At 43.2% G+C, this 26498-nt stretch overlaps 1 protein-coding gene across 1 annotated transcript in view; it reads left to right on the top strand.

Annotated features, from left to right (window-relative positions):
• Nucleotides 1-25980, top strand: part of LOC128975399 (bifunctional heparan sulfate N-deacetylase/N-sulfotransferase 4) — a 79655-nt gene extending 53675 nt beyond the window's left edge. Inside the window, exons 6-13 of the mRNA XM_054392263.1 lie at nucleotides 13289-13471; nucleotides 15133-15229; nucleotides 15535-15658; nucleotides 17183-17357; nucleotides 18391-18561; nucleotides 21845-21954; nucleotides 25504-25606; nucleotides 25861-25980. Coding sequence (XP_054248238.1) covers nucleotides 13289-13471; nucleotides 15133-15229; nucleotides 15535-15658; nucleotides 17183-17357; nucleotides 18391-18561; nucleotides 21845-21954; nucleotides 25504-25606; nucleotides 25861-25980 — 1083 coding nt within the window. The remainder of the gene's footprint in view (nucleotides 1-13288; nucleotides 13472-15132; nucleotides 15230-15534; nucleotides 15659-17182; nucleotides 17358-18390; nucleotides 18562-21844; nucleotides 21955-25503; nucleotides 25607-25860) is intronic.
• Nucleotides 25981-26498: the final 518 nt, after the last annotated feature.

Genomic DNA, 26498 nt, shown 5'->3' with positions numbered 1-26498 from the left:
GGTGAAAAGAAAGCAGCAAAACCACCACAATGAGTAGAAATAAGGGAAGGAAGAAATAAAGACATCTACACTATTAAAAAAAAAAAAAAAAGTGTTACAAAACTGATTTTTTGCCTAATTTGATTTTGATAGCAAAATAAAGCCTTTTTCAAGACTAAGACTAAGATTCATCCCGCTGTGTTAGCAGATCAGGTATGTCTGTGTTAATGGCAGTTAGATCTCAAAACAAGAAAGGTCACAGTGAGAAGCTCTCCACGAGCCAGCAGTGCGTTCAGGCAGCCCAGAAGGCAAATCAGGTCCTGGGCTGTTGGAGTGAGTTCAGATGAGGGCCACAAAGATGATCCAAGGGCTGGAGCACCTCTGCTGTGAGGATAGGCTGAGGGAGCTGGGGGTGTTCAGCCTGGAGAGGAGAGGAGACCTTAGAGCTGCCTTCCAATACCTGAAGAGAGCCTACAGGAAGGCTGGGGGGGGGGACTTTTCATGAGGGTGTCTAGAGACAGGATATGGGGGAATGGTTTTAATCCAGACTGGATCTTAGGAAGAGGTTCTTCGATATGAAGGTGGTGAGACTCTGGAATAGGCTGCCCAGAGCGGTTGTGGATGCCCCCTCCCTGGAGGTGTTTAAGGCTAGATTGGATGAGGCCTTGGGCAACCAAGTCTAGCTGAGAGATGTCCCTACCCATGGCAGGGGGGTTGGAGTAGGTGATCTCTGAGGTCTGTTCCAACCTAAGCCATTCTGCGATTCGATGCTTATTACTCAAGAACGCACATTGCTGCTCAAGCTAGGTCTTCAAAAACAGGAATTAAAGAGCACCAGGGAAGACAACTAACCATGTCCTTAATCTGAATACAGCACTACCCAGCTATGTAACCATGACAGAAACTGCTCTGAGCAGTGTTGTAGCAACCTCATTCCTTGTGAAAAAAAATATTTAGGTTTTCTGCAGGTGTGCAACATTCCACTGCTCCAGGAAAAATAAGTCAGCTTAAGACTTTTACATTTATTTACTTTGTAAATCATTTCAAATAACATCATTTCCTTTTCTCTCTTCTTAAACATTGATGATTTTTACAACCTTTTTGCACTGCTTTAAGATGACTTCAACTTTTTTTTTCTTTTTACTGTTTTTTTCACTGGGTTACATAACTACCAAAAAATATGGCATTTGGAGGAGTCCAACATTTCAGTGACCTTCAGCATTTTATTTTTATCTTACTTATTATTTACTTAGTTTAATTGCCACTTCCAGAATATGTTTGTAAAATCCCTCTTCCTCTTTGTTCTCCAGTGAAGAGATTCCTCTTTTCCAGCTAATTTACTTATTCCTCTTCTTCACCCTTTGTTTTTTTCTTTCAATACTTTCCCATCAAATGTTAACCAGCTTTACATGCACTTCCATCTTCAACGTGCTCAGTAGAGAAAGACAAGTTAACTGGTGTTAAAATCAACCTGCATTAAGGTCTCTTCACTCTTTTGAAAGAGAGCTTTGGGATGTGCCAGTCACAGTAACATGTTTCCTGAGTCACACTCACTCATGCTCACATCATCTGCACCATGAACATGGAGCATGAGGTGGAGTGAGGAAATAGGATGAGCAGAGCAAATCCCTTGCTTTGCTTCAAAATGTAATCCATGAAAATTTATAATTAAACAGTCATGACATACTGTTCCCAAACAGAAATATTTTAACTGCCAAAAAAAAAAAAAAAACACCCAAAAAACCCCAAACGAAAAAGCAAACAAATTTCTCATAAGAGCAGTAAGGGAACTCTGTTGGAGTGCAAAATTTAAAGGACTTTCACATCCAAATGTCAGGCTCCAAGCTAAGTGGGTTCAGTCCATGTTCTCTGACCATTGCCCTTCATTCAGCCTCCTGAGGAATGCCCTGACATATTTAAAGCATGCCTTCACAAATTCTCCCATACATCACATCTTCAGCACCCACACGGTCTTCCAGTATCTGTTTTCTAGTTCATCTCCCTTACACCTCTGCTTCACCAACAATAAAGAACAGTCATAAACCTTTAACAGCCAAGATAAGCTAATAAATACAGCTCTAAATATTAATGCCCCTACAAACAAGAGCAAGAGACATTCCTCCTCAATAAATAAAGAAATAAATATCTTTAAACCAGAAAGCTTTTTATTAAGCCAGCAAGTGACAGCACAAAAGGCACCTCGATCAAACACCAAGAGTAAAGCTAAGTGCATCAAGCTTTGAGAAGAACCAGCGAGCCTCAGCTTGTAGTCAGTTAATTTGATTTACTTGCCCATATGTTTTTCTCATTACCTGTTCACTTTCAATGGCTAATGGATAAAACTTAATCCTGCCATGAATTTCCCTGCAGTACCTTTCCTGTTTGCTGCTCTCCTTCAGGTCTGCAGGCCTTTCTGAAAGGCAGCATAAAGCTAACATTGAAATCAAAGTAGCTGTAGACCTTGCTGTGTATGCAAGGGCAAAGTTTCCTGCCAAGTATGACCCAATCCTTGGCCACACTTAAACAGTGAAAAAGCTTGCAGAAAATAAAACCTACTATGAGACTTCACAATGTCGAGACATTCCCATCTTCTCCTAGCTGAACACAGTGAATGAAGGTCAGATATCCCTAGAGGGGATTAAGTCAAAGATCTCTATCAAGGATCAGATCATGCTATATCATGACTAGATCATGATTTATACCCAGTGTCTTAATTCATGAGCTGCTCTCACAAGTCATTCCTGCATTTTATTTATATGTACGCATAAACCTTTTCACTCTGGATTTATATCTGTATCACCACATAGTATCTAGAGATGCATGCATGCCCTGCACAAAACTCTTTTTGTCCACAAAGCCAACAAAATGAAGCCTATTTGCAACCAACAGATTGAGCCATTTTTAAAGTGAAAAAGAAAAAAGGAAAAGTAGCAGAAAAAGGGAAAAGTTCAACACTTCTTTAAAACTACCCTTCCTGCTTCAATCAAACATCCCTGAGAAGCTTTAACCTGAGATGAAAATATGGCATATGAATCTCCAGAAGATTAGCTTCTTCTGCAGGAATTTGGTTGTCAAGGGTGAAATCGGACTTGTGATTGAAAGGTAACTATGAACTCAGGAGAAGCTGCAGACAGCCCATAATAAGGGCCTTTATTATGCTTTCTTTGAACAAGGTGTAATCACACACTGCAGAGAGAGGCAAACTCCTTCCAAGTGCAGTGGGACACTTCCTTTTGAAAGCCACTTCAATGTGTTTAGGTTTAAGCTCTCCCTGTACCTAAAGGGTTACTGTTGATTTCCAGTCTGATAGATGTAGATCCTGCATGTCCCACACCTGCCATACTCAGAACATTTTGTTCTTGTTTCCTGCTCTCATCCCTCACAAAACCAGATGAGAATCAAACATTATTGCTTTGGAATATTGCAAGCAAATGCTGAGAGAGGTTAATTTATACCTTCCACAAGAGAACTGGGAATGTTATTGTGAAACATCTGGAGTGCTAATAATATTTTCCTTTTTCTTTGCTTCATTTCTCTGAGCATAGCTGTAGGAAGGATACGAAATAGTCTTGGCATTGTAGGAAACATGCTGCAATCCAAGAGTGATTCACAATGCACTCCTGCTAAGAGTCCTGTGAATAGGGCATCTCAGCACCTTCCAGGGGACAGGAAGAAGAATGCAAGCACCCTCCCTACCACAAAACAGCAATACTTGCTGAGCCATAATTAGCAGGCTACTGCCTACAGGGACAGTCATGTCCCTCTTCCAACATGACAAGAAGGATGTCTGTGTTACCAAATTAAAAGGAAGTTTTGTGATTAACTCAGTATGTCAGAAATAGTCTTAACGGTCACAAACAGACCAAATGAAAGAGTTGGGCTTTATGCTTCTTTGAACAGGGGACCATTAACCTGCCCAGAGAATCAGAGAGGCATAGAATGTTTTGGGTTGGGAGGAACCTTTAAAGGTGATCTAGCGTAACCTCCCTGCAGCCAGGGACATCTTCAACTGGATCAGGTTACTCAGAGACCCAAACAATGTGACTTTGAATGCTTCCAAGGATGGAGCATTTCCCACCTCTCTGTAAAGCACCATTTTACTGCATGAAGTGAATGCTACAGTGAAGCACAAGAGAGGGGCCAGACACTCATTGTTGGAATGAGGACCATGAGGTTGTCATTCCATTGCCATCCCAGCCAGGGCTGCCTGACCTAGCAATATAACTGCAGGACATAGTCATGGATCATAGAATTGTTTCTGTTGGAAAAGACCTTTAAGGTTATCAAATCCAACCATCAGCCTAACACCATCATGGCCATGAAACCACATCCCAAAGTGTTGTGTCTACATGTTTCTTGAACACCTCCAGAGACAGTGCCTCCACCACCTCCCTGGCCAACCTGTTCCAATGCCTGACCACTCTTTCATTTACTTTTGCCTGAGGAAGAGGATAGCATCTCTTGTTTATTCAGAAAAGCTCTTACACAGTTTAAAGCGTTAGGTTGATCGTTGGACTTGATGATCTTAGAGGTCTTTTTCAACCCAAACAATTCTTGATTCGACATCCCATGCACATTCAGCATCATAAACCCTTCAGCTGTCTTCCTGCCACAGCACGTGCCCAGGTTCAATGCAACCTACACACATTTGTTTGGAAAGACAGCACCCTGCAGAAGGTGCACCGCAAGTCCTGCAAGCACTGTATAATACTTCTATCGTGTTATCAAACAAAAGGTGAAGCCATCTTTATCCCCCAGCTCCATGTGTATGATTAAATCCATTCCAGCCTTGCCTGGCCTTTTGAATCCTCCTTTTTTCCCCTTTGTAAATCATTCTGACTTTCCCCTTTGTATAATTCATGGGCTTAAGTTGAGCCAGGGGAGGTTTAGAGTGGATATTAGGAAAAATTTCTTTTGTGAAAGATTGCTGAGGTGTTGGAACAGGCTGCCCAGGGAGGTGGTGGAGTCACCATCCCTGGAGGTGGTTCAAGGAACATGTAGATGTAGTACTTCAGGATCTGGTTTAGCAGTCATGGTAGTTAGGTTGTGGATGGACTCAATGACCTTAAAGGTCTTTTCCAGCCTTAATGATTCTATGCTTCTTTTTCCCCTTCATCCCTCATGGCTACCCCAGCTGCAAAGAGCTGCTATAGGAGAACATTATCCCATAGAAACTCAAGACTTCAGCAGCATATTTAGAAACTAATTAGCTTGAAATGCAGAGCAGGATGAAAATATTTTAAGAACACACCTTCTTTCTTTCCTACATGACATTTTCCATCTTTATGGAAGCTGATACTCCACACCACACCTTTCAGTACTTCATCAGAATTACTTCCCAGCAGGTCCAGGTGATGGCAGAAACAGTAAAAAATGACTGTGTGTCAACAAGAGGGTTATTGGGTAAAGAGAAAAAGAATCTGTTACCTTCAAGCACACACCATACAATAATTTATTAAAGTGTCAGGAGCAAGCCTTTAAGGTAAAAATGAGCTGAGTCAGAATACTCTGATTATTGAAAATGAGTCCTTAATAGGAGTAAATGGACAGGAACAAAATTTCCTTGCTGTATTCACCATTCAAAATTAATTGGAAAGTGGCTGATTTGAGAATATTATATCCTCTAGTGAACTAAAAATGTTGCATTTTTTTATTTTTATTTTTTTTCTTCTGAAACCAAGAGCAGAGAATTAAATTAACTCTGAGGTTTGTTTGCTCGGAGTAGGCCACCAAAACAGATTAATTAATCATCATTTATGAATACTCCATGGTGTAAAGCAGTCAGCTCTTCCTAAAACTGCTAGAATAGCACCATGACAGTAAAACAGTTATAAAAACAAATGATAAATTTCCTGCATCTCTAATCTATATCAACGTGCCTGGCATTTCTTCCTTTGTAGTTTGAAAGTAAGGAAGTCTTACTCAGTGTTTATTAAAAGGACTCAGTTTAAAGAGGGTAATTGATAGTTGTTGTACAGCTGTGTACTGCACAGGGTCCTGGGCAGCCCTTTCCATAGGGAATATCAGTATGGCTTGGAGAGACTTTACTTTCCTCCTCCTGGAGATGAAGTGCCACGTTACTAATAGTAGACATAATTCATTCCATCATTCAAAACACAAAATGAGATTTTTATTTAAGCACATCTATAAAGAGAAATAGCAAAGAAACAGTCATTTATGGATGCTCATCCAAACAAAGAAGGATTTTCACCATTATTTGCCATTAGCAGATACATGAGCACGTTCCTCCAGAAGTTCAGCCAGCTCAGAGGTTTATGTTTTAATTGCAAGGGTAAGCAGAGAGAATCATAGAATCCTTAAAGTTGGAAAAGACCTCTAAGATCAAGTCCATCTGTCAACCTAACACCACCATGCCCCTTAAACCATGTCCCAAAGCACTATCCCCAGCCCACTCTCCTGCAGGAAGAACAGGCTTGATCCATGGCTCTCACCCACCCTTTCCATAGCTGCTGGGCAGCACCAATTAGCACTGACACCCAGTGACATATTTCCACAGAATCATTTAGGTTGGAAAAAAGACTTCTAAGATCATCAAGCCTAAGCATTAACCTATCACTACCAAAACCACCACTAAACCATGTCCCTTAGCTCCTCAACCACATGGTTTTTAAATTCCCCCAGGGATGGCAACCCTACCACTTCCCTCAACAGTTTGTTCCAAGGCTTGACAACCCTTTCAGTGAAGAATCTTTTCCTAACATCCAAACTAAACCTCCCTTGCTGCAAACCGAGGACATTTTCTCCTGTGTTACACTTGCTACTAGGGAGAAGAGACTGACTCCCACCTCACTGCAGCCTCCTTTCAGGGAGCTGTAGAGAGCAATGAGGTCTCCCCTCAGCCTCCTCTTCTCCAGACTGAACAATCCCAGTTCCCTCAGCTGCATCTCACAGAACTTGTGCTCTAGACATTTCATCAGCTTGGGACACATTTTAACACCTCAGTGTTGTTCTTGTAGTAAGGGAGCGATGGACCCAAATGATCACTGCTGTCATTATTTCACTCCTGCAAGCCCAAAAGCTAAAATGTTTACTTTCCCCCTGTATAGGAGAGACAGAGCATTATTTAGACTTATTTTTGCCTTTCTCCATGCTGTGATAAATATGAGGCTTGGAAGACGGTGCTGCCTACAGTGCACCACTCAAAGGCACTGCAGAGGCCCTTAGACTGATGTTGGCCCATGGTGATCATCAAGCCACAAGCTCAGACCAGCCCTCCTGCTGTGATGGTGGTGCTGTCAGGACAATGTTTGTGACATTAAGGGAGAGCTGTCATTATTTCAGTGCAGGAATAGAGAAAGCTTCACAATTTTCTGTAGATACAGCCAGAGGGGGGATGCAATTTGGTGTCCTAACTGAAGCCAAGGAATGCTCACTTTATTCACTGGCACACAATAATTGGGGCTGAGCTGATTTTTATCTGCAGAGGATTGTGACCAAAGAGGTTGACAGCCTCATCCAGTATTTGGTAGTTGTCTGATAGAAGTTAAGGGGAAGCACACAACATAAATACTGTCAGGGAAATGGGTTATTGATAACTATCTCCTTAGACAAACTCCTTTGATCATCTTTGAAAGCTGAAGACCAAACCCATCTGAGACTTCCCAGAACCACCTCTTTGATGGTACTTTTATTATTCTGTCTGAAAAGTTTGGTGTACAAATCTGACTTAAGACAGTAGCACCCAAATCCATTTTCATCCAGTTTGTTCGTGCAAGTTGAAGCTGGGGTTATTCTCGAGTTTGAGCTGAAAGATTATTTTTATTCTTAGAGGAAGTTTAGTCTCAGAAAGTCTTTTCAATGAGAAAACACAGATGGCAACAAAAATTCCTGTATCATGAATTTCACTTCAAAAGGCAAATATTTGCTTATAAGAGGAGGATTGAATTGCTCTAGAGTTCTGCAAAGAGGTCATGGGGCCCACAGATGTAACTGATAGCACCACATTTGTGCAGAATTCATTAAACTCTGGCCACAATTAGATGTGCTGCTGATCACTTATGCAATTGTGACAAATGAACAGACATAAAAAAATCCATTTAGGTTTTTCCACCCTAATGCAGCTCTGCACTGATTGCATAAAGTCATCAACTAGTAATTTTTCCACAGGCTCTGAAAGCAGGCCCTAATAACAAACAAAAAAAAATAATAAAAATTAAAAAGCCATTTTTTAAATTGTAAGCTTTAAAAAATTTGAAAATATAACTAATGAAAAGTTGAGGCTGTTCAGCCAGGAGAAGAAAAGGTCTTACAGTGGCCTTCCAGTACTGAAAAGCAGGAAGGGACTTTTTACAAGAGCTTGTAGTGATAGGATGAGAGGGAATGGCTTGAAGCTTGAGGTGAAGAATATTAGACCAGAGACTAGGAAGAAATTCTTCACAGTGAGGGTGGTGAGACACTGGAACAGGTTGCCCAGGGAGGTTGTGGATGATGCCTTCCTGGAGGCATTCAAGACCAGGTTGGATGAGGCCTTGAGGAACCTGGGCTAGTTGAACGTGTCCCTGCCCAAGGCAAGGGGGTTGGAAGTAGATGAGCTTCAAGGTCTCTTCCTGCTCAAATCATTCTATGAATCTATCAAACCTCTAACAAGCTTTCACCATCTAGGACCCCACATGTCAAAGATGCATTAACAAAGGGAAGAGTTGCTGTTTTGGAATGCCATCATGATTTAGCCTTATTTGAGAAGTGAGACACAGGTAGATATCAGAGTACAAAAATTAAAACAGAAACGTAGCAACTTGACTCTCAGTAGGGAGAGGAGCAGCACACAAGATTTTTCTGTCAATAATAAAGAATTTAATCATACCAACTAAATAATGGAAAAGCAGAAATCATTCCTAGGTAAAAGAGAAACAATTTTGCTCTTTGAATAGGGACTGTTAGAACAAGACAGATACACTGCACCATGCATAGAGCTGTCCCAAGGCCACATACTACCACTGCCCAACAGCAGTGTCCCCTCCCAGCACTGACACTAATGAATATGGCCATGGGAAATAAAACACCACCCCACATTTTTTCCTTCCTCTACAATCAAGGACAAAGTGTTTGGAAAGCAACATTTGCCTTTGTTGCTTTCTTTTAGAGATACAGTGTTTGGAAAATATTTTATTATCCTGTCAAAAATGCTAAAATACAAAAGGATGTGCAGAGTGGAAATAGAAGAAAATGGAAAAAAGTGATTTCCAGGCACATAAATGATTTTGCTTCAGTGGCAGAAGGGTCATGAATATGAATAGTGCTGAATTTGAGAGAAACAATTTGTCATTATTAAAATTAGTGCTTTGTCAACACTAAAAATCTCACTCCCAGCTTCCTTTTCGTGCTGCTGCACAAACAGCTGCATTAAGGGCCCCAGTGTTCTGGGATTCATTACCAGTGAATGGGGCTCTGGCTCATAAGGTACCAGAAAAGTCTGTAATCCATAATGGGAGGCTGTCAGGATGTGAAATATATTAAACACTTGAAACTGAAAGAGGCATTTCTGCGGTCAGCCTAGCATGGAGCTACTTGGTGTTAGGAAATGGACACTTGACAGTTTTGCATTTCTCAGCCATGACATCCCATTTACACATCCAGAAATACAACACGCTGCCATCTAGATCCAATTATGAGAGTTGGCTCTTGGAGCAACCCTACAGCATTTGCTGAACACAATGGAAAAAGATAGAACAGCAAAACTCATTTTCCTGGGTAACATTCATGCAAAGAGAGGAGCAGAGAGGAGCAGAGCAGCAAACACCACATTTCTACAAGAATAGGATCTCTGTGCCATCTACTTCCCAATGTCTTTGTCTTCTTATATTTTTGTTGATTTTGCAGACATTAATTCTTTCCTTCTTGCAAATTTTATTTAAGAGGTGCAGAAGCATGGGGAAAAAAAAAAGTTGTAGACAGTGAACCACAGGTTCCTCTTAGAGGAGCAGGATTCATACACATCTATCTGTAGGCTTTCCATTACAAAAAGCCCATTACAACAGCAAAATCAGAATTGCCACCATGTGTGGGCTACAGATCTTCATTTAATGTAAATTCTTATTGGGCCCTGAGCAACTTGATCTAGTTAGAGATGTCCCTGCTCAGTGCAGGGGCATTGGACAAAATGACCTTTGAGGGTCCCTCCCAACCCAATGCATTCTATGTAAATACAATGCTCCTGGAAGTGCTGTTCTCTGCCTCAGTTTTGTCACTGGCAAAATGTAAATCTCTTTTTTGGGAGTGGAGGGAGTCAAGGCTTTGAAAGCCATAGTTAAGACCTGTATATGGTTCTTACAATAAAAGGAAGGGCTACAAAAATAACCTCAAACAGTGCTTCTGTAACAAAAGGACCCTGGCTGCAGAAAAGAGAAAGCGATGCTGGGAAAGCCATATTAGGTGGTATGAGAGAGAGGCAGCAAATGATAACTGGATGAGAGAACAAAAACAGCACCAAAGTAACCCACACCCAGCCTCACTCCCATGGCATGTGGAGTAGAGACTGTACAGCAACAGCAAGCAGCTTTACTCAGTGCCTCTCTGCACACCGGTGCAGCACATTGCTTAAGCCAGTTGAGCCTTAAGAGTAATAGGATGCAGCCAGAGCCCTTTTCCCAGCCTCAAGAATTCCAAACAGTTTATTGGCTTTGTAGCACAGGGTTGCAAAGAGCAGCATCCTGCCTCCCTCCCAGAAATGATAGCCCCACCTTGATGAAGAGCTTCTTGCTGGCAAGTATCAGCCCGTGTGCTCCAGCTTACTTTTGGTCTTAGAAAGCACAAAAACAACTCTTGGCTTCTATTTACCAATTTTGTTGAGAGCACCATGGGAGGGCATAGTCCTTGGATTTTTTTTTTTTTCCCCTAGGCTGGTTATGAAGCTCAGCATTGCCTACCCCAGTGCCAGCCTCGAGGCACGCAGCAATATTTTGCCAACTCAACACATTTCTAGACTATTGCACTTCCTATGGATTGGTGCAGCAGCATGGAAACAAACTTCTGTGTCTATCCATGCTGTAAACATGAACAATTAAAATCCATCTCCTTTTGTCCTAGCTGATGGGAAGATAGAAAAGAATTAGATATGATTTTATCCCATCTACAATGCATCACACTTGGAAGTTTCTTAACTTAAAAAGATCAGTGGAGTAAAAAGAACTCAAGAGAGATACCCAAGATCTTTTGACTCCATAAAGAGTGGTCAGTTGGATCCTTTGCTTTGGACTGCAGCCTTATGAAACTCTTAAAATAAGCTAATATGTATCTCCTATAAGTCCATTTTTACATTAAAATATTGTTCCCATTCAAATGTATAAAAAAAAAAAAGGGAGAGGGGTAAAACAGAGCAAGGAAACTTACTTGCACACTTTATTTGCTGCAGTAATAATCAGCTGCTGCAACAGTATTAAAAGGCATTGACAGACCCTTTAGCACTTATCAAAAAACCACTTCAGAGACAAGATGATATTCTCTAGCAGCATCTCCCATCAGTGTTTTTCCTCTCATCACTTTAACATAGTTTGCAGGAAGCACTCATCAGGTGTTGATGAGCTGAACTCTTAACTAGGAAGGATACATTTGTGTTGGGTTGTTGGTTGGGATTTTTCTTCAGTGAGGAGATCAGTAAACTGGCAATGCAAAGATTCATTACCTTACTTATAAATTCCTGGGGTACTACAGACAGACATGCACAAGGTTCAGGACAATTCTAGAATTCTCTCCAGTTATGGCAAACACTATCAGTTATAGAACACAAAGGCATTGGAACCCACAAAGTCAAGCCAATAATTAAAAAAAAAAAAAAAAAAGATCTTGTACAGTTGCCAATCTCTGTTCAGCTGAAGTTCAGAGCAGAATGAAAGTAAAGAATAAATTACCTTTTGTGGAATGAAGTAGGCACAGCACAAACACACTGCAGATGGGCCATGAGGGACATTTTCTTCTGAGCTCCATCCATCCTCACCGTACAGAGGTACTAAAAGCCTTATCAATGATTTACCAAGCTAATGGAGGTGTTTTTAAACATTGTGGGCTGATGCTTAAAGGAGCACCCTGTTGGCAGAGCAAGATGGTGGAAGTGGAAAGCTTGTGGCTTTTTAGCCAGTGGTTGTTTTGGAAGCCAGGACAGCCTGGTGTGCCACAAACACATTATTTCCTTCTACTAAAGCTCAAGCCTGGGACCACAAAGCAACGATTTTCATCTTCAGGTGAGAGCCGTGGTTTGTTTTGGAAAGCTCTTCTGAGTCAGCAAGACCAAGGCACATGGATCAGTGATAACAACCCCCTGAGACACCACTGGGCATTTTGCAGTCATTTAGGTGTGAAAGTCAAGTCTTCAGACTCAGCACTTTCCAGCAGCTTAGCTGCTGAGGAGCCTGGTTGCCACCCAGTTGAGATACATGTTTCCAGGGCTCTAACTCAGGGACTGGGCTGCCAGGAGAGCCCACCTGGTTTCCCAGCCATACCCCCAGCAAGAACAGCTTACACCTTCCCATCTCCACCTTATCTAACATGCATGTCAGGCTTCAAAGGATTGCAGCCTCAATCTTTGAAAGGCTGGGCCAGGTGATCCCTAAGGTCCCTTCCAGCTCGGTATTCTATGATTCTAAACATTGCCTCCTCTGCCTGAGTTGTGCAAGGAATCACTCAAACTACATCCAGCTCCCCTCAAAACACCAAAGAAAAAAAGAGCTCACTGACCTTAGCACAAAAGATGGGGTACCAAAAGACCAAGTGTCCTGCAACTCTCAGGAGAGAAGGTCCACACACCACCTTCCCTTCAGCAGCCCCTCTTGTGAGCCCTCAGCCCCACCCTGTGCTGACAGATCCCCTTTCTAATCACTCACGACGAGACTCACCTGGAAACAGCTCCGTGCAAAACAAGAGGCTGACCTGTGAATCAGGTGTCCTCACTGCTGCTGATTAATCTCCTCAGGGTCAGGTGCTTCAGACCACATCAGTTATGGCCCTACCCCTGCCTATAGATCTGTGTCCTTGCTGGGTAACGCAACACAGCTGCCTCTTGTTTCAGCCAATTTTCAGTCTTCTTTCTTCCCAAGGGCGGTTTCCTAACCAAAATCAGGCACAAAAATATGAGGACATAGAACCCATGCCCATCTTCTGAACTCAGTCTAGCCTAAAAGTGAACGGATTGCTCTCCATGTTCTTCACAAATTCAATGCTTTCATTGTCTTCTTTTGGGTTTGGGTGGGGGGAAGAGGGTTTGGCAAACCTCCTGGGAGCCCCCAGACCTACCCTTCCAGCCAGATCCTGCCACCTCCAGATGTCCCATGACTGAAAGTCTTCTCTTGCCTCCCAGATCAGCATCTTCATGACCCATTTGTCTAATTACGGGAACGACCGCCTGGGGTTATACACCTTTGCTAACCTAGCCAGCTTTGTTAAGAGCTCAACAAACCTCAACCTGCAGACCCTGCCCCCAGTTCAACTGGCTCAGAAGTACTTTGAGCTCTTCCCGGAGCAGACAGACCCTCTTTGGCAGGTAATGTCACACCCTCTTCCTCACAAGTTGCTTGTTGAGATCAAAATGTAAAAACAAACACCTGCACACCTCCTGAGGTTATTTAATTATTTCTGAGGGGCCACTGCTTTTGACTAGGAATGGACCAGCTTCCACTCACACAAAATCCAGCATGGGAAAAACACCTAACTGCCAGTTCAATGGGAGAAAGCTTCCCTTCCCCTCCTTCCTGTCTGCAGTTTTGCTGAAGCACTTTGTTGTGTAAACTAATGGTGATGCTCAGAACCAGCTGGCAGCCAGGGCTGCCACAAAGCAAACGATGCAGATTCACTGCACCCCTTAATGAGGCATCACTGATGTGGGATCACTACAGGACAAGGAGGATTTCTCACCATCTGAACCCTCCTGCAATGGAACAGTGAGGAAAAAGGAGGGCAGGAGGGGTCAGAATGGGCAGCTCTTTTAAGGGTGGAAAAGGATTCCCGCACAGACCATTTTTCTATCTCTGTTTCAAACACACAATAGTGCTGCTTGTAATCTCAACACTGTAATTTCCTAATAATTGTTACACATATCTGGCTCTGCTCTTATTCAGAGTGTGAAGTGCCACACTGGGCTTTCAGCTATGCAGGCAGAAATCCAGAGTGGCACCACAAAGATCTGTGAAGTTATTTTGGGCTTATGCTGGCAAAAAGGAGCTGAAAATTTCCCTATTATTTCTGGCCTGAATGCAAAAGAAGTAGAAATCTATAAAATCTCTACTGAGTTGAGTGGACCTGCAATGATTCACATCAGTTAATGATTTCCTCCATTATATTTTGTTAATTTTATTCGCTAGCAAAGTGTATCTGCTATTAGCAGCCACTACTATGCCAAAGCATAATCTATACATTAAGTGCTTTAAAGAGCAGTCAGCCCTAACCTCTTCTGTCAAGCCTTTTGTTCACATGGGTCTTTATTTTGCATTCATAGGTAGCAGAAAGATAAGGAGATGAGTAATATCCCCCATTCCTGTTTTGTCCTTCCTTTTGGGTTCTTATGTAAATTCAAATTGGCACTAAGTCCCCTGCATCTGAAACCATTTTTGTCACCTAAGAAACTAATGCCTTGAAGCTATTTTAACAGAGGTTTCCATTTTAACCTCAAATGAAAACTTGATTAAATCAATGTTTTAATCTTTTTTTTCTTCTGTTCCTTTTCCTTTTTTTTTTTTTTTTTTTTTTTTTGTCTAATGACTGAACTTAATCCTCAGTCATGCAAAACCATTATAGACACATTGAATTTTAGGCAAAGGGACCACATAGGTGCCTGGGGACTCTGACTTTATGAAATGAGCCTGATTAACAGAGAGGAGGAAATGCAGTAGTCTCATAGAGTACAGCTTTTGAAACCAGGATTTGCATGACTCTGTAGCATTACTGACTTCACTGGGACCACTGGAGAGACTGGTCCTGAAGGATACTCAGGAGTTAGGTCCCTCTGCACCTGAATGCTTCCACAAATCTGTACTGGAGTGCTCAATATCTGTCCAGAGTAAGTTATTAGGAGGAAATGTGGGATTTCATTACTTAGCGTAGGGCTCTGGTGTTGTGTGTAACATTTACATCCTGCAAAGACCTGTGTGCATGCAAACCTCCAGGATCCCCACAGAGTGATGCTTACAACCACCTTTTCTTCCTCAGAATCCATGTGATGATAAACGACACAGGGACATCTGGTCCAGAGACAAAACTTGTGACCACCTACCCAAATTTCTTGTGATAGGACCCCAGAAAACAGGTAAGAGGTAATGACTTTGTAACCAAAGCCAGCCCCTCAGTTTTGTACCTGTGTATCTGTGTCCTGTAAACTGAAACCAGCTACTTGCTGTAGAACTGGGGCACTCTATGTGATCCTGCTCTGGCAGGAGGGTTGGGCTGAATGATCTTTGGTGGTCCCTTCCAGCCCATAACAATCTGTGATTCTGTGATCTCTTTTTCCTGTCTCTCTCAGTGTGCATTGATTTAAAGCATGTTGCTTTAAATTGAATAAACTCAAAGGGGACTTTTTCTCTCTCCTAATGGCATCTCTTTCCATTGTCATAGGAACAACAGCACTTTATTTATTTCTCCTGATGCATCCTTCCATTATCAGTAACCTCCCTAGTCCAAAAACTTTTGAAGAAGTTCAGTTCTTCAATGGAAACAACTACCACAAGGGAATTGACTGGTAAGAATAATAACCACAAAGTAATGGAACAGTTCCAGAAGCATGTATAACACCAGCATCACTACTGGCTGAATTTGTTGTGCTTGGCATTATCAGACAGAAAAAGAAACCAATTTGGAATGAGGAGACATTTCATCAAGCCCTGAATTTTGTTTAGATATTACAGTAAGCATTTTCTTAGTCTTTCACAAAGGAATGCAATAGCCAGCTCCCTTCTTGCTGAATAGCATTGTTGTCTTTCATAACTGAGTAATTCTACACTGAATTATCCTCTTTTCCTTCAAAAGTGGCTTCTCATGAAGTAAGGTTTGATTTATCTCTTCCTGAGAAAACCCCCCCACACACACACACTGTAAAGGACTCCAGCTGCTATTCCTCTCACCATTTTAAATACTGCTTTTACTATTTTTGCTTCAGAAAAGCATTTCTTTGTCAGGCTTTCATTTCCACAGGGCACAGCAGTTCTCATCCTTCTGTGAAAACTCAAAATACAACACAAACATCACACCACAACAAAACAGATTCATCTCCAGTGCTTTTCCTTGCCCGCACAGTGTGTGGAGAGTGGGAGGACCCAATGAGGCTGGCCCATGAAAGCAGGCTGTCCCTGCAACTATCAGACAGCTTCTCAGTTCAGGGAAAAAAAAGGGAAAAGAAATGTTTGGAGGTTGTTTCCCAATGCTGCATAAGGAAAAGATCACCTATAGCTTTCATAGAGTGCATGGTGGAATAAACTCAGAGAAGCAGCAGCAGTGACAGAGGGGATCTTGCCTCTGCAGCCCCTTACACGACCATGTAGAGGACAATGCTGATCTCTTTTCAGCAACTCTTCACCGCAACTAACCTGCAAGTCCAAACATCAGCAGGGTCCCATGTGCAGGGTGAGGCCCCACATACTTTGTTCCCATAGAAAGGGCATCAATAACAGTCCCACCCAAACTGGAAGTTCCTGGAGTGCTCAGCAAAACTAAAGGAATCCCAAAATGCCTTCAAACCAATTTCATCTTTTTCTTCATTTGTATTCTTCCCCCTTTCAGCTGAACCTTCTGGTTTATGATTTTAAATGGAAAAGGCCATTCAAAGCCAAAATTCAAATCTTGCAGTCTGCAAATGTCTAAAAGAAAAGATATGTCAGGTCCAAAATTAAATACTTCAACAATGTTAAAATTAAATGGTTGACATTTTGAAGCTTTTCCCGTTTTTTTTTTTTTTTTTCTGAAACTGAACTCACTCCAAACTGGTGAAAGATATCCCTTTGACATTGAACTTATTAGCAAAAATCCCATCCAGCAAAGGGAAAAATCTAATTACCTGACTTCATGGAGGCTTTACCTATTACCAGCACCACATAAGAGCCAAGATGTGTTCTCTCTGTTCCAGTTCTGGAGCGAGCTCAGAAATTCAATTTTGTTTCTTAACAATTATGTCTGAAAATTCACCTTCTCACCCTCCATGAAATGGGAAACACAGAGATACAACCCTTGGGTCATACTGCTAATTCTAACAAGTTCCTTCACCCCTCAGGTACATGGATTTCTTCCCCACTCCTTCCAACATCACCACTGACCTCCTCTTTGAGAAAAGTGCCAACTATTTCCACTCTGAGGAAGCTCCTAAGAGAGCTGCTTCTCTCATACCCAAGGCCAAGATCATCACCATCCTCATTGACCCATCTGATCGGGCATATTCCTGGTACCAGGTATGGACCTTGCCTTTGAGAAACGGCCACTGAAAGCCATGGCAGGGGGTGATGATGGCCAGCATCAGTGGGAACTGCTGTCCTTCAGCAAGAATGGGATTGATTGCAGAACATTTGTGCTGTGTAGATGTGGAAGGATGCTGAGTGCCAGCGTTTGCAGTTGGCACCTGTGACACCAGTGTCATAAATGATGAAACTTCTCGGCACAGGGCTGCCACGAGCTGTAAACAAACAGTTTAATCTCAATTACAGCTGACACTGTGGAGAGGAAAAGCAGTGTTCTTCACCCAGGGAGGGAAAATGAGCATGGCCTAGCCAGAAAATCAGAGCTATTAATGCTGAGAAGCTGGTGCCTCAGCCCTTCCTTCCTGAGCAAGCTGAGCAGTGATGTACAAATGTATTCAGGGGCTTCTAAAGTTTCCAAGCAGTTAAAAAGAGCTGTCTGGAGAGTTGTGGGTTTTTTAGCTCCCCTTGGAAACAAAAGAAATCCTACTATTTTTTCCAGGGAAACTCTGGGATGCTCTTTCTTGCCTTCTAGTGAGCCCACACTTTTCCAGAACAAAATCTGCTCTGTTTAAAAACTATTTTTAAAGAGACACTGGAGCACACAGTCATACAGATAAAGGAAATGCTAAAAGTAGTGTTAAAACAGACCCAAATTAATACTGTTTCAATAAGCATAAACCACACTGTTTCTCTCCCTGTCATTATGAGCTGCAAGGAATAAAACATGTCCTGAGGCTGCCATTTCCACCCTTTTGGATGTTTGAATTGCACCTTTACAACTGCTGATGCAAGATGTAAAGCAGTAAAAAACCACTGTGTTCTAGTTTGGTAGAATTTGGCTCCTCCTGCCTGTCCCTTGACTGAGTGGTGGCCCCATCCTGCTTCCCCATCCACCTCCCTACCCCTACCCAGCAGGACTGGCACCAATGGGGAGGCAATGCCAGCACAGACCTCTCAACAGCTCTTGAGACACTCACAGCTCCGTTTTCAGCATCCTTCTGACCCGTGTCTCATTACCTCCTGGTAGCACCAGCGATCCCATGAGGACCCCACTGCCCTGAAGTTCAATTTTTATGAAGTCATTACGTCCAAGCATTGGGCACCCTCTGAGATAAGGGCTCTGCAGAAGAGATGCCTGACACCCGGCTGGTACGCTGTCCACATCGAGCGATGGCTGGCACACTATCCTGCTTCACAGGTAATTTCCAACCTGCTCTTTCACCAAGCTCAGCAGCTCTTAGGCTGTCCCCACATGAGTCTGGTCTCATCATTAGAGAGTAGCAGACAGCAGGTTCTCCATGGGACAGCAATGTGCCCTTGTGGCCAAGAGGGCCAACGACACCCTGGGGCGCACAAGAAAAGTCTGTCCAGCAGGTCTAGGGAGGTTCTCCTCCCTCTCTGCCCTGCTGAGACCACATCTGCAATGCTGTGTCTGGTTTGGGGCTTCCCAGTTCAAGAGAGACAGGAATCTGCTGGATAGAGTCCAACAGAGGCTACATATATATATATATGTGTATATATATATATGTATATATATATATATGTCTATAAATATCTGAGGGGTGGGTGTCAAGATGAACGTGCCAGGCTCTTTCCAGTAGTGCCCAGTGACAGCACAAGGAACAATTGGGTACAAGCCAGAACACAAAAGGCTCCACTTCAACACAAGAATACATTCTACACTGTGAGAGTGATGGAGCCCTGGAGCAGGCTGCCTAGAGAGGTTGTGGAGTCTTCAGCTGCCTGGATGCATTCCTATGTGACCTGCCCTAGGTGGTCCTGCTCTGGAAGGATGGTTGGACTCAATGGTCTCTGGAGGTCCCCTCCAAGCCCTAACATTCTGTGGTTCTGTGATTCCCAGTGGGAATTTCAGCTGTTAGGAAATGTGGATTTGACAAGATCAGGGTATTTGTCAGAAATGTGTGGACTTCTCCTGTCTTCTGATGGAAAAGCTACCACAGGAAGATGCTATGAACTGTGCCACATGGGCTTGATGAAGAATTTTGGGGTTTCCTTCCAAGATCAGGCAAGGTCATAAAGGCTCCTAGGTCCCAGGAAATAAGCAGCTGCAGCATGAGATACTGTGGGAAGGTTTGACAAGTTCATTTAGAAAATGCCAGGGCTTTTTCTATAAAGAAATTTGGTTCCACTTCCCACTCACTCCTTTTCATAGAAAATTTCACATTTGTTTGATCCTGATACAGATTTAGCCTTTCTTAGTGTTAGAGTAGAAAATTCTTCTTTTTTACCCCATCTCCCTGTAGACATTTTATTGAATTGTCTTTGTAATCTCTTTCCCACGAGAAACACACAGAGACCTAAAGAACATTCCCACCACTAAAAAACAACTGGCTGGCAGATACAAACCTAAAGCAGCATTTTAGTACTACAAAATACATGCATGGGCCCTCTTTGCCCATGGGCATTGTCCATGGCTCAGTTCGTGCCTACTTACTGTGTGAGAAAGTTGTCAAAGGGTGTTTAATGCACAAGCTAAATGAACAAATGTCTCCAGAGACTGCTCTATGTGGGACAGAATTTTGCTGAGAGGAGGTAGAACTGAGTGTTGTCTATTTAGTCAGGGACCTGTAAAAAAAAACCAAACCAACAACAAGAAGCAGAAGCTCTGTCTTTTTGCAGTCCTCACTTTTCTTTTTTATACAGTCTCTGTTGCGCAACAGAGAGGAGAAGCAGGTCAATCCTATTTCCAGGAGGAAGTCTCAGTGAGTTATTTACTTCCTTCTTTCATCTCTGGCCTTTCTACTCTTTCCTAAATGGGGAAGGAGCACTGTAAAAAGCAGCTGAGCTTACAGCAGAGGCCATCCCTGGGCAGCAGTGCTCTAGGACCAAAGAGGGCACACCTCATCAGCCACCATGTCCTGACTTACTCTTCCAAAGGAGAAGGGGCTGCAAATTTGGAGCAAGCAAAGGGTGCTGAACATACTATGCCCTCTCACCCGTGCTCCTTCCTGCCCTCAACCAACTGCTGCCCTACTTCATGAAGATTTCTCTTCCACAGCACAGAGCAAGTGCAGCCTCTTATTAAACATTCAGGGGCACATTGACATATTTCTTGTAAAAGCAGCACCCACTCCTCTTCCCTCGTTAGGGTGATTAATTTTACAAGATACACAACAAAATGCACTCATTCTTAATAAGGTGCACACAGAGTGCACTCAGGGTGCTTACTAATGGGCACTCAGTAATGTGCATTCACTCAGCCTGGGCACTCAAAAACTTAATAATTCATAATAAGCCCTCACAATAAATATAAAACAGGTCTGCCCAGAATAGTTATTAGTAATACTGCCTGGTACTCCACTAGACTTCTGATACATCTGCTGCTGGAAGTTGATGTACCTTTACAGCACATCAATCCTGAATTAAAAACAAAACCAAACCCACTCCCTTGCTAACAATTTTGCCAGCCTGTATGGTGGATAGGCTGCTGGCAAGTTTCAAACACATTGCCACAGTATTACTTTTGAAGATGTAACTCTGTAGAATCATAGAATTGTTTCATGGAAAAGACCTCTAAGATCGTTGAGTCTAACTGTCAGCCTAAGACAACCATGACCATTAAACCACATCCTAAAGTGCCATGGCCACACCTTTCTTGAACACCTCCAGGGATGGTGACTTCAACACCTCCCTGGGCAGCCTGTTCCAATTCCTCACTGCTCTTGCAGGAAAGTGATCTTTCTTAATATCCAACCTAAATCTCCCCTGGCACAATTTCAGGCCATTTCCTCTCATTCTGTCACCTGATACCTGGGAGAAGAGACCGAGCTCCACCAAGCTCCAACCTCCTTTCAGGCAGTTGTAAAGAGCAATGAGGTCTCCCCTCAGCCTTCACCACACTAAACAACCCCAGTTCCCTCAGCCACTCCTCACAAGACTTGTTCTCTAGACCCTTCACCAGCTTTGTTGCCCTAAAGTTTCTGTGCATTTCACTCTAAGATATATTTGAGCTTTTTGGTACTTTTCTTATTCCATGCACAACTCAGAATAATTTTTGCAGTCCTTCCTTATCTCTTCCTCAGAATCCTCCAAGACTTGTCTTGGGCTTATGGAATTTAACTTTTCCATTTGAGCAATGTGCAACCCACAGAATTAGAAGGTGCCCTCCTTTACAAATTCAACAGAGTGAAGTGAAATTAAACCTGACAAGAGGTTCACCCATGTGATTGTTACTAGCACTTTACAAAGTCAGGTGCTAATTTCAATCCATGTTCTCACAGAAGGCAAATAATTCTGTGTCATTCTTCCACAGAATCACTGTGGTTGGAAAAGACCTTCAAGATCAAGTCCAACCATTCTCTAACTCTACCAGGGCCAGTACTACACCATACCCTTGAGCACCATATCCTAGATGGCTTTTAAATACATCCAGGGATGGCAATTCAACCACTTCCCTGGGCAGCCTGTTCCAGTAAATCTTAGTCTTATTTATAAATAATAAATTTAATTTATCCCTACAGTTGCTTATTATTGATGGACAGCAGCTAAGAAGTGACCCAGCTACTGTGATGGATGAAGTGCAGAAGTTTCTTGGAGTGTCTCCTCATTATAACTACTCTGAAGCTCTAACGTGAGTCTGTTCCTTTATCACCTGCCCTATGGGATCAGGGTGTCCATCCCCTCCCACCAAGATCACTTCATCATTAATTACAAACAAACAATCAAACCCCACATTCCAACACTGATAGTTCTGTAAGGCCTGGGCTTTGTAAGGCCTGGGCTTTTCTTAAAGTCATGCTGAACACTTATCCAGCTTCCCTTTAACTTCCATAATACATTGCAGAATTTAGTTGCATGAGCCTACATTTTCACATCTGCAGAACACACAGAACAAATGACTCCTGAGTCTTTGGATTAGACACAAAACAAAAGCCCAGATTCATGTAAAACGTGTCAGGTGTGAAAAGTTTGCCTTAAACATTTTTATTCCGTTCCTACAGCAGTCTGAGGACAGGGACTGGGTTAGAGGCACCCAGCAGAAGATTCATCTGGTTGCATGGTTTCTTTGATTGTTTGCTTTTAACATGGACCAAATCTATCATCCCCTAATCCCAGTTTCACAGATGATTTAGCAATTTCTGCCAGCCTTTTACCTGGCAGCAGCCAGGCACATGGCACAGAAGAATTTAATCTGTACACTTGAGTTTGACAAAATGAGAAGTTAATAATCCCTAGCCTGGAAGTGCCGGGCTCCTGGAGCCTGGGGAGAAGCTTGTGTTTGCCTGTGAAGCACAAACCCCTCAGACTGAGCAGCCTGTTCATAGCCTGGGTGCCAAAACTGCAGGTGCTCTGCAGGAGCCCAAATCAAGGTAGTCTGAACACAGGGGAAACCCTTGGATCGCCCTCCCACCGCCTTTGCTTTGAATCTAGCCGCTGTGACGAGCTCAGATCCCATTTCTCATACTTGCTGCCCAGAGGGTGAGGCTTTCCCTGTGAAAGGTGATTAATGGCCTGGGTGGCACTCTCTGACACTCCTCAGTCCCCTGAAGGAAAGCAGAGTCCCTGCTGGGGTGGGAGTGGGCTGAACTTCTCTTCTAGTCCAGCAGAAAACTGTAAGCGGCTTTTGCACTGAGCTTCTGCATATGAGGAGCATCATCTCCTATCAGGGCTGGGCTTGGAGAGCCCTGGGACACGCATGAGAACCCTGGCATCACCATATCTGTCCAGGCAGAGAGCCTGCAAGTAGGGTGGGGAGTAGAAAAGCTTGTAGCTCACCTTCTCTGCAGGCTGGTATCAGGAAAAATGGAGGGAAAATGAGACCGACGTATTTTCACCTGCCCTCTGCTTCTGCTTATTGTTTGCTGTTTCCTCTGCTGGGAGAATTCTAGTCACTTATAAAGTGAGAGTTGAGTGTTTGTTGTGCTTTGGGTCTTAAATATATTGCTCTGGCAAATTCTTTCTTTTTTAAGAGAGGAAAAATTTTGGATTTCAGACTGTGACTTTGTCAGTCATTGCTTTCTGGAGCAAATGGACAGGAGGAGGGGTTTGAATACACAGCTGAACTAGCGATGTTTGAACAACTGCTGCTGCACATCTGCAGTGCCTTCTGCTAGCTTTTGAAAAATACACACCCACAGACATAGATCTTCCTTTCTGCAACTAAATTAAAGCCATTGGAGTCACACAGCAGGGGAAAAGAATTTGGCCTCTCATATTTGCTTGGACAGGAAAAATGGATTGTAAACAGATCTATAAAATTATGCAATCACTGTTTTAGAGGCATCAAGAATGCAAATGTGCTGTGGAAACGCACACTTCAGTATGGATTTAGGATGGAAGAGAAAAATGCATTAAGGAATGGAGTTGCTTTATGGCAGGGCTGTCAAAGTAAAAAAGATTGCATAGGATGGTGCCTAGTCATTACTGCCTAATAACTGTGCACCACACATTTTTAAAGTTGTCACAAAGCAGCCTAAGGACCCAGGCCTGCAAACACCAGGGAGCAACAAGTTCATCACCCTGACTAATGAATATCTTCCAGGAGAGTAAATTCAACCCAGGCAGAGGGAAAGTACTGATCAGAGCCATGGAAAGACAGCAGAGAAGAGGCAGAGGCAGGGCTCAGGCATCTGGATGGAAGTGCAGGTCACACCAAGTTAATAAGAGCCACAGCTGAGATGGGCAACTAGGTTGTCACTTCTTACACAGGCTGCCCAATTCAGATATGACGAAGAAATTTTTCACATTGAAGGTGGTGAGACCCTGGCCGAGGTTGCTCCGAGAGGTGGTGAATGCTGCATCCCTGGAAGCATTCCAAGTTAGGTCGTTTAGGGCCCTGAGCAACCTGCTCTAGTTACAATAATCTGCAATAATAGGCTGGGCAAGGAAAAAACGCAGGAAGAAGGTTCATCCTTCTCCAAAAATAAGTCACAGAATCATAGAATGGTTTGGGTTGGAAGGGACCTCCAAGGTCATCTAGTCCAACCCCTCTGCAGTCTGCAGGGACATCCTCCACTAGTTCAGGTCACTTGGAGCCTTGTCAAGTCTCACCTTGAAGATCTCTAGGGATGGGGCCTCAACTGCCTCCCTGGGCAACCTCTTCCAGTGTTTGCCCCACCCTCATGCTAAAGAACCTATTCCTAAGATCCAAACTAAATCTTCTCTTTCATTTCAAACCACTGCCCCTTGTCCTTTCACTGCAGGCCTCTGGAAACAACCTCTGCAGCCTTTCTGTAGCCCCCTTCAGGTACTGGAAGCCTGCTATTAAGTCTCCCTGAAGCCTTCTCTTCTCCAGGCTGAAGAACCCCAGCTCCCTCAGCCTGTTCTCATAGCAGAGGTGCTCTGGCCCCCTGATCATTTTCACGACCTCCTCTGGACCTGCTCTATCAGGTCTCTGTCCTTCCTGTGTTAAGGGCTGCAGAGCTGGACACAGTATTCCAGGGGAGGTCTCACCAGAGCAGAATCACTTACGTACAGCAGCCAAATACAGGCACACCCGAGTCACAGGGACAGACCCAGGGCAAAAATGTAGGCTGTGATTAATTAACACCCTGTACCAGCCAGTTATGCTTCCCAAACATCTGCTGAGCAGCACAAACCTGAGCCTTCCCAATGTTTAATGTATGCTGCAAGTCCCACAGCAATAAATCCCAAACTTAATGCGAGGTCTTGCTCGTTCATTCCTCAGTGAGGATGTAGTTTAAAGCCTTAATCTAAAATGTCTGTCTCCTTGAATCTCAGAAATCAAATTGCATATTTCAGAGAAGACTGCTAGGACAGTGTTTATGCTCTAATGTCATCTTTGGAATGGAAATTATATTTAGATCTAATGATATGGAACCAACACCCTCTAAAGTGCAGTTAAATTATCAACAAACCAGCAGTTCTTTCAATAGACCTGAATGCTGCTTATTTCACCTCAAAATCAACATCAAACATCTCAGTGTTATATTCCTCAGCATTTCATAGTTATGCAACAATCACACACTTCTCTGTACAGACCCAGAAACTGACTCCCTGCCTGTCCAAGTCAGCAAACAGATCCACTTGCCACTCTGTCTTCAGTATTTCAGTCATCTAGAGAGATGTGTGCAGCAGGAATTGTTGGCTAACAGTGATGTCTTAGTAGCTGGGAGATTCTTCTGCAGGGAAATGTTTCTAAAAATATAATTTTCTCTAGGTTTGACCCTCAGAAAGGCTTTTGGTGCCAGTTATTGGAAGGAGGGAAAACAAAGTGCCTGGGGAAAAGCAAAGGTCGAAAATATCCACCAATGGACCAAGAGGTAAGGGCTTGCTGGAGATTGAAGTTAACTTTGTTTAATACTGGCCCTCTGTTTGACTCCTAAAATCAACACATTGATTTCTTCTTTTTAATTATTTTTGCTGGCTAGATATTTGTAAAAAAAGCAGAAACTTTTAATGAGCTTTGAATGACAAGAGAATAACCTCCCCTCCTGGGAGCAGTGCATAGCTCCCCAGACCTGCCAGCAGGTCTGTTGCCATCATCTAACTGTTGTTTTTTTCTGACCCTTCTCAGTCTCGAGCATTTCTGTCAAGCTACTACAGAGACCACAATGTGGAGCTGTCCAAGCTGCTGCACAGGCTGGGGCAGCCCCTGCCCTCCTGGCTGAGACAGGAGCTGCAGAAGGTCAGGTAGCACACAAAGGCAGGGGAGCCAAACAAGGACCATTTCCTTCACCACCAAGCCCCTTGCTTCTCCGAGTCACTTGTGATCGTCAGTAGAGGACCTCATGACCAATGCTTTTTCTATTGAAAAAAAAAAAAATAACAAACCCCACAAAAGAATGAAAAAACCCAAACCCAGCAACTGTTTTTCTGCACGCGCTGACAGCTATTAGCATCGACCCCTTTTGTCAGCTTCCAGGAGATAATACAGAGCTACGTGGCATTACTCTTTCTCCAGCCCAGGATTCATGGATAGCCTAGTTCCTCTGTTCACCAGGAAGTACCAGAAACTGTGTGTAGGATGGATTGACTTCATGGCTACATGGCAAACTGTGGTCTGTCAGGACACAAGCAAAGGATGGGATCATCTCTCGCTGGACTGTGAGGTTGGTCATCCCTTGTTCATTTCCTGTTGCTTTTCTCTTCCTACCCTGCAAGTTTTCTGAGTAGTTTATAAGGAGATAGTCAGCACTTTGCAGTAGGATCCCT

This window comes from Indicator indicator, chromosome 25, assembly GCF_027791375.1.
Source record: "Indicator indicator isolate 239-I01 chromosome 25, UM_Iind_1.1, whole genome shotgun sequence".
NCBI classification, from domain to species: domain Eukaryota; kingdom Metazoa; phylum Chordata; class Aves; order Piciformes; family Indicatoridae; genus Indicator; species Indicator indicator.
Note: the sequence above shows the minus strand (reverse complement) of the source record. Positions and strands in the feature narration are given on the sequence as shown.